Consider the following 12006-nt stretch of genomic DNA (forward strand, 5'->3'; position numbering starts at 1 on the left):
TGCTTCTCAGAGCAGCCTGCATCCTGTAATTCTCTCAATGTCCACCAGGCCTGCAGACACACCTCCCAGGTCTGCACCCACACCAAGTGCTGCTGGACATCTCACTATGCAAAGAGGAAGGAACAGCCTGATGGAGACACAGCTTGGTGGGCTCCAGCAGGACTGACTCCAGCACAGCAGTCTTGGAGTGCCACAGGAACAGCCTTACCCATCACAGCAGCCACCCACCCCTCCAGCTCCAGCTTTCTTGGAGCATGTTCACACCAGAAAGTCTGACCAGCCATAATGGCATAATTATACCACGCAGCTAAACAAAAGGCTGGGAGATAAAGGAGGGCGTGCGTTGGCATGGAGGTAGTTCACACATCAATCAGATCATTACATCATCTTAAAAGAGAGGGAAGATGCAGAGAGCCACACAGCAGCCAAGCATAGGGCATCCACATCAAGCTCTGAACAGACAGCATAGGGACTGAGCTCTCATGGGCCACACAGAGGATCAACCCACCAGGACATCAGAGAGAGAGAGAGACACAACAACATGGAAGAACTCTGGCACCCTGCCTGCAGGGGTGTCAACTACAACATTCTCCCTTCTTTTATGGTCGCTTCCCACTGTAAGCACAAAGCAGGTCTTATAAAAACATTTGTCCCAGGGAATGTTTGGAGATACAGCACGCTGTGCGTGTGTTCTGTGTCTAAATACATCAGCCCATCTCTGCAAGTCCTCATTGCGCACAGCTCCTCTATCATGAGCTACAAATGGCCCCCACAAGGGCTGGGGTGGTTTAGGAGCCAGGAAGGGCTCCTGGGGCTGATGCTCTCCACTGGGGAGATTGGGGTCCAGATGAGCAGCATCATTTCAGAACAACTGACCCCCCCAAGGAGGGTAGTGGGTGAGGGGTGGTCCTTTCCTCTGTGCTTTTTCCCAGCAGCCCAGTAAGCACTGTGCAGCCCCTGAAGCCAGGCTCACGCAGTCCCACAGATCCCAGTGCCTTCAGCTCAGTGCTGCCCTCAGAAGCCATGCCCAGCAGTAGGACAAATCCCCAGGCAGATTTTTTCGAGAACACAGAGCATCTTTGTTCCCCCGGCCCTCTCCTGCCTTCTCAGAGATGTTGCTTTCTCAGACAGGGGAGTGAAGGACACAACCACACCACCCTGTGCTCACCTGATGCTTCTGAAGCATCAGAAGTCCCCTCCACGGGGCAACCCTCTGCAAAATGCGGTTGCTGCCAGTCCTCTAGGAGCCTGTGCATTAGGACCTTCTCCCCCAAGGAGGAAAGGGTTACGTTATGACCAAGCCTCTGATGTCTACAAGCTTCACATGGTGCAAAACCCCCTGCTTTGATGTTGTTTTAAACACAGCAAAACCCAACAGAAAATCTCAGGCCTGGCCACCCAGCTATAGGCACAAGGACCGAGCCCTGATACACGGACTGCTGCTACAACAGGGGGAAAACACGACCATGTGTGGCTCACCCCACAGCTGCTCCCACACCACAGCCTGCAGTGACCCACAGCTCTGGGCGTCCCATCAGATCCCACACCAGCCCCAGTGCAGACAGGCAAGCAGGACCCTTGCGTTGTGTCCCAGTAGTGATGAAGCCCCTCTGTGCCCAAGACCCTCCCACCCCCAACAGAAAGCTGTGAGCCCACAGAGGGGCCTCCACCCACATCCTACCTTACGCAGAGCCTGAGCCATGGCTTCTCCCACCCATCCCAGCATCGCCACAGCTTTGCCAACAGACTGAGCCCCGCTCCCAGAGCCCGGCAGTGCTGCCAGCAGGGCCAGGCTCCTCTCCATCCCCAGTGCCTCACCTCCCCTTCCACTTTTCCCTGCCTCCTCCCATGGGGAGTTTCCCAGCAGTTCAGTAATTAGCATCATCATCACTGATGCTAATAACAACACCACAGCTCTGCCATCCAAAGCTCAAACAACTTTACAGCCACCATCACGCCTCTGTAAGCTCCTGGGGTTGGCAGGGGAGCAGCAGTGCCTCTCCCCAGGTGGGGAGGAGACTGTGAACAGACATAGAGAGATCTGTTCAGGGCCTGGGAGGTTTGTTCTGAGCTCGTGTCTTCTGAGTGCAGGTATGGTGACATCCCATACGCTCACCCAGATCAGCCATTGGGGCACACTGCTAATGAAGTACTTGCTGTTAACTGATGGACTAAAGATTTTTTGCTTTGAGCATTCGCAAGATGAGGAATAGAAGGGGGCTGCAGTCTGAACAGCCTGACCAAAGCCAGCTCTGTGGGAGGGAGAGCAAGAGAAAGGGTCTGAGCTGGGCTCCGGCCTCTCTTTGCTCTTGGGTGGGGTTTGCTACATTTCATTTAAAAAGGCACAGATGGAAACAGAGCTTTTCAACAAAGCCCACCCACACTCCCATCCAACAGAGCAATGGGACAAAAGCCAAATGCAAGATGTTGACTTGAAAGGTTTGGAGGTCTGGGCTTCACTACAAAGCCAGGCTGGCATCACTGCCAGCTGGGAGCACAGAAACCAGACAGGATTCACCTGAAGTAACCCAGAGCACACTGCACAGCCACTGCCCGGGCAGCAGAGCCCTTCGTGTAGGGCACTGTGTGCGTGGCAGGGCAGGGTCTGAGGCACAAGCTGTGTCCCAGTGGGGCTCTGCACATCAAAGCCTTTGTAGGGCTGGGCACATAGCACAGACACGGTGCTGGTGAGTCCAAAACCCAAACACCCAAAGTGAGATGAAGCCCTCCAGCAGCAGGCTCAGCCCTGCAGTCTGGTCTCTAGGGCTGTGCACAGGCATGGATGCAGCATTCTTCCCTCCCTCGTCCCCATGCAGAGCTCCTGGATGTCCAAAGGTATTTCAAAAGCTTTTAGGAAAAAGGTTATGCACAGCTCCACCTTCCTTCGGTACAGCTACCTCTGAGAACAAGCCCCATCTAACACATCACACTTATTATGGGACACAGGCTACAATCTGTTAGCTACCAAGACGGGCATTCTCCAAAACATAAGACAGACAGTTGCCCTTCTCCTCAAGCCAAGTGCATGGCTGAGTGCATCATCTATTCTCTCCTGGGACAAAATGGGTATGTTTAGTGTCTGTGAGGAGGGAGATGCTCTGTTTCCCTGCTGCTCTGCCTGTCTCAAGTTCACTCTCTCTGCTGTTTACCCACCAGGTCCAGGAATGCTTAGGAGCTGAACTTAAAATGAACTCTCCCACAAATCCAGAGTGAGCAGGTAGAGTCAAGGCACTACAAAGCCTGGGCACCTCGGTGAGCCTTTCCATGCCTCCTCACCATTCACCAAACTCCTGTATGTACAGTGACAACTTACTGGTGGCTGGCAGCATCCCAGGGGCCCTTCCCACACACTGAGCCCTGTGTGCTCACACACACTTCAGGAACACTCTTTGCCTTACTCTTGCTGGAGCACAGCTTTTGTTTGTTTTCTGGCTGAGTGTCCGAGTTAAAAATACAAGGCTATTTCTGGCAGAAGCTGGCTGGTTTTTTTTTTCTGCCTTTGTATTCCCTCAGATGCCCCCGTGCTGCTGTCTCCTTTCTGGCTGATGAGCTCTGTTTTCCTTCCCAACGATCATGTTTGCACCGGTGAGCAGCAGGAAATGCTTTTCCTATTAGGCCATTTCCACCGACACCACTGGGAATGAAACAGCAGCTCAGAGAAGTCTAAAAGAAACAGTTGTTGTAGAAATTCTGTCTGCAGCGGTCAGACAACGGAACAGAAAACCAGGACTGCCTGTGGCCAGAAGAGGATGTGCATGGCTGCGCAGATCAGGACGTGTTCTACCTGCAGCCTGAAGTATGGGAGCAAGGAACCACGTTCAAATATCCCCTCTCTACAGGCAGGCTTCATCCCAAGCTCTGAAGCTCAGACCCTTTCTTACCTAACAAAAAAAATATTGCATTGTGTTCTTTTCTTAAGCACCAAGGAAAAACAGGTGTCTCCTGGCTTGGATTGATTCTGCCTGGATTCAAGTGAGTGATCACAGAACTGCATACACCGAGGCTGTAATGCACCACTAAAGCAGGAGCACCCATGCTATCAGGAAGTTGCGTGTTACAACACACCCCAGCAGCAGCAAGCTGAGGATTTGGGGCTTCTTGCTGAGTCTGAACATCTCTGAGCCTCCTCCCAGGTCTTAGAAATGTGCCATGGTTTGTGGGTGCAATTCCCATCTTCAAAACTGAGAACAAAACCAACACAGCTGCAGGAAACCTCCCCAGTGCATCATGTTTGCCAGTGTCACAGCATGAGCATCAACTCAACCAGAACACAGCAGCCCAACAAACAACTCAGTTGTTTGGGCTAAAGACATCAAAAAAAAGACACAGTAAGAGCTTTCCAGGACTCAGATGCCCATCAGCTTTGGGGAACCAAGCACAGCCTGAGTCAGAGATGCTCAGCACCAACCAAGGAACGTACCACACACCCATAACCCGTAAATCACCAACATCATGGCCAGCTCCTGCCCTTTTGCAAGCACGCTTCATCTGATTTCCTTCCAGAGAGAAGCTCCTAGGCAAGGATTTGCCATCATCTCATCCCAATCACCGACTTACTAAAGCACGCTCTGCACACTGAGCACGTAGGCTCTGCTTCCCATCCAACAGCCACGCCACTACCCCTCCCCCAGAGCTTGGAAAGGGGGAAGGAATGATGATATCCTAAGAAGCTCCCAGATGAGCACTAGAGGAGAAAACCACTTCTTCCTACCGACTGTGGCACTTGCACTCGGACTTGGCTGCTATCCAGGGGCGATGCGCACGGCCCTTGGGGCCTCCTCTCCAAACCCAGTTGGTGCTCTCGGTATTTCTTCGACCTCACAGGTAAAGACAAGAACTCTTTTCCCGAGATCTTCAGGTCTCCCACGTGATGGCTGTCCCCATTCTGGTCCTTGGGAAAGCAAGAAATAGTTCTTGTTCAATAGTTCAAATTGCTTGCATCGAGACCTGCCGCCCTAAGATTCAGAGTACAGCAGATGCACAGAAAAAAGAAGTTAATGTGGCTTTTAGGCTGCGTGAGCTGATATATTTTGTGTATCGTTACAGAGGATGATTTTAACAAGTGGCAGGGAAGCATCACCCAAACAACACACAATAGTCAACTCCTCCACTGGGAGAGGTGAGAGAGAAGGAGCATCCCCTTAAAAAGAAACAAAAAGCAGGGATGGGGGGAGGGTAAGGCCTTGGCTGGCTTATTTACAGACACAGGAGGTGATGGCTGAAAGGTGCCTCCACCAGGAGGGCTGACCCTACCCCAGCAGCTCAGCAGGAAAGGCAGGAGCCCCATTTGGCCCCTTCACCAAGCCCTGTGTTACAGCAGTGCATGGGGACTGCAGGGGGACACAACAACTGCAGCAGGTGGCTACAGGCAGTCCCCTGCTCCCTCGCTGCTGTCCTCCTTTGCTCTCTTCAATGCCTACGCAGGAGTTTTCCACCCCTTACAGTACAAACAGGAATAGTGAGAATGAATAAGTTTCAATTCTTTAGATGTTATCAGCAGGACCGACTGCAGCCTGGCTGGTGTCCACACCTTGAAAAGCAGGCAGTTAAGTGGCAGCACAGAAGCTGCTTTGCTGCTGTGGATAGAGGCTTCAAACTGCTTCCTTCGTGCCAAAAGGACGGATGACTCAATTACAGCATGTAAGCACCTTCGGGGTGAAAGCCAGTGTGTGATAAAGAATTTTTAGTCTGGTGGAAAGAAGAATAAACAAAGACTGACAGCTGGGAGCCAAAAGCAAAGATCAAAACTAGGAGCAGGGCTGGTGATAGCAGGGCACGCTGCTGCCTACTGGACTCCAGGGTCCTGTGCCCCAACCACAGCTCCTATTTGCTCCCACCAGAGCCCCTGAAGCTCACCCACTCCTCTGCCTTGAAGGAGGCTCAGCTGTTACAGCATTAGCAGCGAACCAGCAAACCACACATCAGCAAAACTAAGCACTGGGTTGGGACATGCAGCCGAGCATCCTGCTGGCACTGCTGTCCCCGTGATGCTCTCCAGCCCAAAGGCCCAGCACAGGGCCCACCCAGACCCCTTCCCCAAGGTGAGCTTGATGAAGCCCTACAGCAAATCAACAGCTGCCCCTGGGCAGACCAGCAACTCTGTACAGGATTTTCTGAGGGATGTAAATGAGCCCCATAGGTGGGAAGGCTCAGTGCCTGCAGCTGTCTGTAGAAGCAGCCTTTGCCCTGGGGATAGATGGAGTGCTGCTCTGCTCAGATCTGACATTTCCAGCAGTGCACTGGAGCAGAAGTCCTCAGAGCCTCTTGAAACAAAACCCTCCACCTCCTGCAAGGCACAGCTCCCACTTTGGACTTCTCCTTCCTCCCCGCACTGAACAAAGCACTCTGCTGGGTTAAAAACACGCTGAGATGTGCCACCAGCCACGAAAGGGGCTAAACCACTCCACTTATCCTCTTCAATAGAGGACTTTAAAAAAAAAAGTTCAGAATAGCCTTTTTCAGCTTTCAGTTAAATGTCTCTCCTCCAAGCTCTCTAGAAACCCTCTTTGGTTAATCCCACTGACTCCAATGACACCAATTGCGTCCTTCCCTCAGTGAGCCATCGCAGATTGCTACCCACACTCAGTCCCCAGGGCCAGGCAGGCTGCTTTGCTTACCTTTTCAGAAGGGAACTTCAGGAGGTCTAAGCTGTCCATGCTGTTTCTTTGGACTCTCTTGGGCCTGGCTCCTGCAAAACAACACACTTTTGCATCAGGAGGTGTCAGAGCAGGACAGCCCCTCCGCTCCCATTGCTGCAAAGTCAGACAGATGGGATGCTGCAGCTGCACTCTGTCCTTGAGGTTCAGATGTGTTTACTCTCCGTTGTTTTGAATCTTTTTCAAAGTGCTATCACAGCACAGTCAGCAACAGCCAGAGCTGCACAAACCAGCAGCAGGGCCACACCGTGACCATGGGTCTCATCTCTGGAATTTCAGAGTTGCTGCCCCCACTTCAAGCATGAAAAGCCAGTGGGCTGGCATTGAGAAAAATGATGACAAAAACATAACATGTGGGATTGTTGCTTTATCTTCATGTTTTTAGCTTAAAGAACGTGTCTGGGATGCAGCTCAGAGCCTCTCTATAGTCACAAGGGCTAGAAAACTAAGCAAAAGAGCAAACTTTCATGGCTTTCATGGGTCTAGCATCAAGAAAATGGAAACTTTGCCTTCACAGGTCATAAAATATGAAATACAACATATCACACTTGCTTTCAAATAAGCTGAAGGTTTTATTTAGCTGAGAGCCAGGCAATGCCCCACATCAGCAAAGCCAAGCAAGGCAGAAAGAGAACCATTGGACTGAGGTCCCATGACAACAACTCCCAGGCTTGGGGGGATGTCCTGCAGGAGGATGAGGAGCGCATGTGAGTTGAAAGCCATCCTCGTGCAGAGCCCTGAGAACGGAAACCACTGAGCTGCAAGCAGTTCCTGCAGCAGCAAACTCATCGAGCACGAGGGTCCCTCGGTTTCCCACCAGCATCTAAACAGCACTGCTGCTTATCCCACAGCCTTGCCTGCCCTCATTAAAGAGCACATATCTTACCGTTTTTATTTCAGCCCTTGGCTTACGTTAACTAAGCTGCCTTAACTAAGCTACCACATCTTTGCTGGTTGCCTGTGGGCACCAGCAGGATGGAGGGGTCTCCTCCCACATTGCCAGGAGAGCAAAGTAAGATAAATCAGATGGCACACGTGGGTTTGGCAGCGATGCCCAAGAGGTGAGCTCTGCACCTGGAAGCCAGCGTGCGTCACAGCAGCTTCTAATGACTGCTTCCAGGAAAGCCCTGAAGAAGCAGCGTGTGCCTGATTAGATAAACACACGTCACTTCTAACGGCCTGAAGAGTTGTTAATTACACACCTCTGTCCTCAGGTGCTTTGGTGCATTCACAATAGCATCAAACTACTGGCCAGCGACCATCAATCTCTGATCTGAGAAAACTTGCCTTCCTCCTTTGTTAATTAAATATACGTAGTCAGATTGCCCCAGCAATTAGGGCACACAAAACAATTAATCTTTTCCAGCTATTCTGGTGATGATGTTCCTCTGCTACCTCACAGACCTCGCATTCAGGTGAGCCAAGAGAGGACCTACAAACCTAACTCCAAGCATTCCAACACAGCTATCTGCCTCCAGAACAAAACACAACCAGCTACAAGGCCAAGAGGGGCCCCAAATGCACCCAGTTCCATTCTCCCAATCACTCCAGAGCCCACACATGCCCATTTTCCAGCAGAGCAGAGAGATACTCACAAGCACACTGCAACAGGAGTCCCATCAGCTCGCTGTCCCCAGGCAGGATGGTCCCCTAGACAGCTCCAGACTGTGTGTGCTGCCCCAACCTCCTCCAAAGTCCCTTTTCCCAGCAGCAAACACAGCCCTAATGCCATACAGACATCCCCATCCTCCTCCTCCTCCCCAGCACCAACCGACAGTGGTGGAGGCAGCAGCCTGAGCAGCTGAAAACCCGTGTCTGTTCCTCTGTAAGCTTTTCTCTCCTCTCTCCAGTATTTATTGGCATGTTTACCAAGCCAACTGCAGAGTAACCAAAAACCTCAGGGGCATTTCTAAATGCTCTCTCTGTCTTTAAGGTTTGCTGAGGTCTCTAATAAGAGCGAGCTGAAACCTTCTTGTGAACATCAGCTGAGCACAGCTGCTGACTGCCTGCATTCATGGCTTGTTTTCCTGCAGCTCCTCAGATGTTGTCCTTCTCAGCACTCAGGGGGTGTTTTGTTGCTTTTTAAATTTTCCCCCTCCCAAAATTCCCTCCCCCCTCCGTATGAACTCAACATTGAAGCAAGGAGGCTTTTTTTTTTTTTTAAATGTTTGGTTTTTGCTCTTGCAGTTTGGTTCCTGGGGTGTTCAACGGTTTCCACATTCCTCTGTTTTAAAACTGGAAGCAGCTCCTCCCCACCTACGAGGGAGAAATGAATCCCAGGGAAAGCTGACAGGAAGACAGCAATGGGGAGTGAGACATCCTCGCTTCTCCTGGCTCCCGCATCCCTCATCTCAAGCCGCTCCCTGCTTTTCTGTCCTTGGAACACTAACCCAATTTATGCACCTCCAGACACTTCTCTCTCACACCCATGCTCTGCAGAGATGCAGAGACCCCCATCCTTGTGCTACCTATGATGACACAGACAGCATGCTTTATTCCCAACCTTTTTTCTCAGCCAGAAGTTGGGTGGTGCACAGCCCTTGCTGTCCTTGTGCTGTTCAGGCTGAATGATGTAGGGCAACTCTGCTTCTCACCTTTAGGGAAGAGATCACACCAGCCTCTTTTGCAAAAGCCTCTGACAGCACCTGCTCAGCGCATCACTTTGTGGGGTTCCAGTCCCTGCTGGGTAATGAGGCACTGGGACTAGCTGTGTTCCTCCCAGGAAGACACACTCACACAGCAAGAATTCTCTCTCAGTACCTTGCTACCATACAAGATGTAGCCGTAGAGAACTCAAGAAGTGTTTTTATCACAGAACAGCCATGGACTGCGCCACACAGATCTGCAGCAGGGCAAAACTGGGCAGGCAGAGGGGGCAGTTCTGTTCCTGCATCCTGCTGGCACTCTCAGGATCTCAGCATTGACAAGACCAAGCACAACATGTGCAGCAGCAGCAGCTCAGGGAGCCCTGCCAGGAGCTCTCATCAAGTTGACATGTGCTATGAGGACTCCTAGGAGGAGGACTTCTCCATAGACAGAGCAAGCTCCCAAGCACAGAGCACCCGACAGTTCTATTTGCAGGCCTGGAACAAGCCGTCTCCCTCTGGGTGGCTGTACCTGAATTAAAGTTGACAGTGAACTCCACAGAAAACTGCTGGGGAAAGGTTACATGGCCAGCACTGCTCCTGCCCTCCCTCCAGCTCTCACAGCTGAGCAGCACACGCAGCAGCTCAGGGGCAGCAGTTACCCCACAGAGCACAAATCTCAGCACAAGCACTTGAAAAGGCCATTTCTCTCTACACTCAAATCAACTGAAATACCAACTTGTCTTCTGGACCAGATGGTTGCCCTCTCACATTTGCACAGACCCCAGCATTTTCAGATCCTTGGTTCTGGCAGACAGCTCCAAATATTGTTAAATCTGATTCAATTAGAGCAGCCGAGCAGTCGGCTGGGGAGAAAGACAGATCTGTAAACCCCAGCCACAACTGCAGAGATACAACCCAGCAATCTCAATGGGCACAGAGCATCTCAAATCTTACACTGCTGACACCTAATCAGGACATCTCCGCTGAGCTAGTGCTCCATTATTACTGCCAGTGCTCTTCAGAGAGGAGAGGAGGAGGATAAAAACCACAGCAGCAAGGAAAATAATAGAATCCAGCAAAACAGGCGTCTCATTTAAGGCTTTAATTAGTCTTCAAACACATAATGGGTTCTGGTACTATAAATCCACTCGACCTCTATTAGTGCCAGCACTTGCATGATAAATGCTGGCATTTGTTTTCCCAGTTGATGTTACTGGGATAGAGCAATGCTTTCTTCTAAATAGAGAAAGCAAATAGTATCAGTTATTTATGATGACTGAGCCATAAAAATGCTGGCACTGAGCTTTTGTGTGTCCATCTATGGGAAGGAGCATCTGCTCATCCAGCCACCTACTGGATTGGAAAGGACCAGGAAAATCCCAACATTTCTGGCCTCTACTATGGCTGAAGACACGGTGAGATGGCTAAAACAACCTTTCTCTCCCTGCCAACTATGTGAAAGCTCCGTGGTTCAGACAAAAGCTATGAACACATATGGCTTGGAAGAGAAAGGACACAAAAAGGACAAAGCCAACCCACAGCTAAGGGCCAGGGAGAGCAGCAGGAAGGTCACTTCCAGCATGCTGTCACATCGAACTTCCTCAGAAATGCTTTGCACCCACACAAGGTCCTGCATTCTCAGCCTTCTGTAGCAAAGCTGGAAGCCAAAGGACAGGAACAAAACCTCTTCTGCTGGGAAGATTGGGCTCCGGTGTTTGCTCTGCAGTGTTGTATTCATTGGCACACAGATCAGCACACAGCTGAGCAAATATCAACCCTCCAGACAAGATCCTGAGCACTACAAAAACCTTCTCCAGAATAATAGTTTTACAGTGGCTTCCCCCCCTTCCACCCCTCCTCCCCCCGAAGGCAAAACCATCCCATCATAAAAATGCATATGTACAAACAATAGGCACGAACAAGAAGTTACTTTTGAATCAGGATTCTCATCTGCCTGGTTTGGCAGAAGACATGTTACGTACTTGGCACCCAAAGCTTACGTCCTCCAGGATCCCACCTGACAACTGAACCCTGCATGGCAGCAGCGCTGCACATCTGCGTTGCACCCAGGAGCTCCACGGAGTACAGTCAGGTTGGGCACAGCCAGCACAGCTCAGGAGAGCTGCAGGCTCTGGGTAGAAGGTGATCCTGCCTCTCACAGCCTTATAAACTCTTACTGATTGCTGTCACATGGATCACGTCTTTGAGTCCAGCTCCTCCCCTTACACCCATCCATAATCATTATTTATCCTCTAGGTGAGGCTGGAATGGGAATTTTTGCAAAGAAAGCATTGGCAATTCAGACCCAATAATGAAGCATCTGCCTGTATATGCAGGATACAGAGCACACAGCGCACCTAATGACACAGCACCTAACGAAGTCAAATACAAGCTTTGGGAAAGCTTGAAGCTGTGCCAGGGGTGGCCTCGTGTGACCATGGCCTCCCCCAGGCAAGGCTTCATAGATTAAACATTGTGGGGACAGGAGGATTTTCTGGGAGATAAACTGAACCCAGTAGAGCAAGCTGGGAGGGGGCATGGAACCTTGGGGCCAATTCAAGACCAGCCAGGATAGGCTTGGCAAGAACACCTGGTTTTTCTTCTATGAGCAAAACTTTCTCTGCCAGCATGTAGCAGAGCCTCATGTCCTCTGATCTTCTGTTGCCAGCTCACATTGAACAAGCAGGGATCAGAAAGGAACTGACTGAGCTAGAAAGTGACATGCATTAGCCCAGGCAACACCTCCAGCAGCCAAACAAGCC

The 12006-nt window shown here is 50.9% G+C and overlaps 1 protein-coding gene across 4 annotated transcripts in view; it reads right to left on the reverse strand.

Annotated features, from left to right (window-relative positions):
• Window positions 1–12006, reverse strand: part of GPSM1 (G protein signaling modulator 1) — a 50517-nt gene that overhangs the window by 11927 nt on the left and 26584 nt on the right. For all 4 annotated transcript variants that reach the window (XR_008202625.1, XM_052667495.1, XM_052667494.1 and 1 more), the window contains 2 exons: window positions 6618–6688; window positions 4712–4891 (listed from right to left, as the gene is read on the reverse strand). Coding sequence is in view for 3 of the 4 variants with exons in the window: in XM_052667495.1 (XP_052523455.1) it covers window positions 4712–4891; window positions 6618–6688 (251 nt within the window). In the remaining variant the exon portion in view is untranslated. The remainder of the gene's footprint in view (window positions 1–4711; window positions 4892–6617; window positions 6689–12006) is intronic.

This window comes from Tympanuchus pallidicinctus, unplaced genomic scaffold, assembly GCF_026119805.1.
Source record: "Tympanuchus pallidicinctus isolate F22 unplaced genomic scaffold, pur_lepc_1.0 scaffold8, whole genome shotgun sequence".
In the NCBI taxonomy this organism is placed as follows: Eukaryota; Metazoa; Chordata; class Aves; order Galliformes; family Phasianidae; genus Tympanuchus; species Tympanuchus pallidicinctus.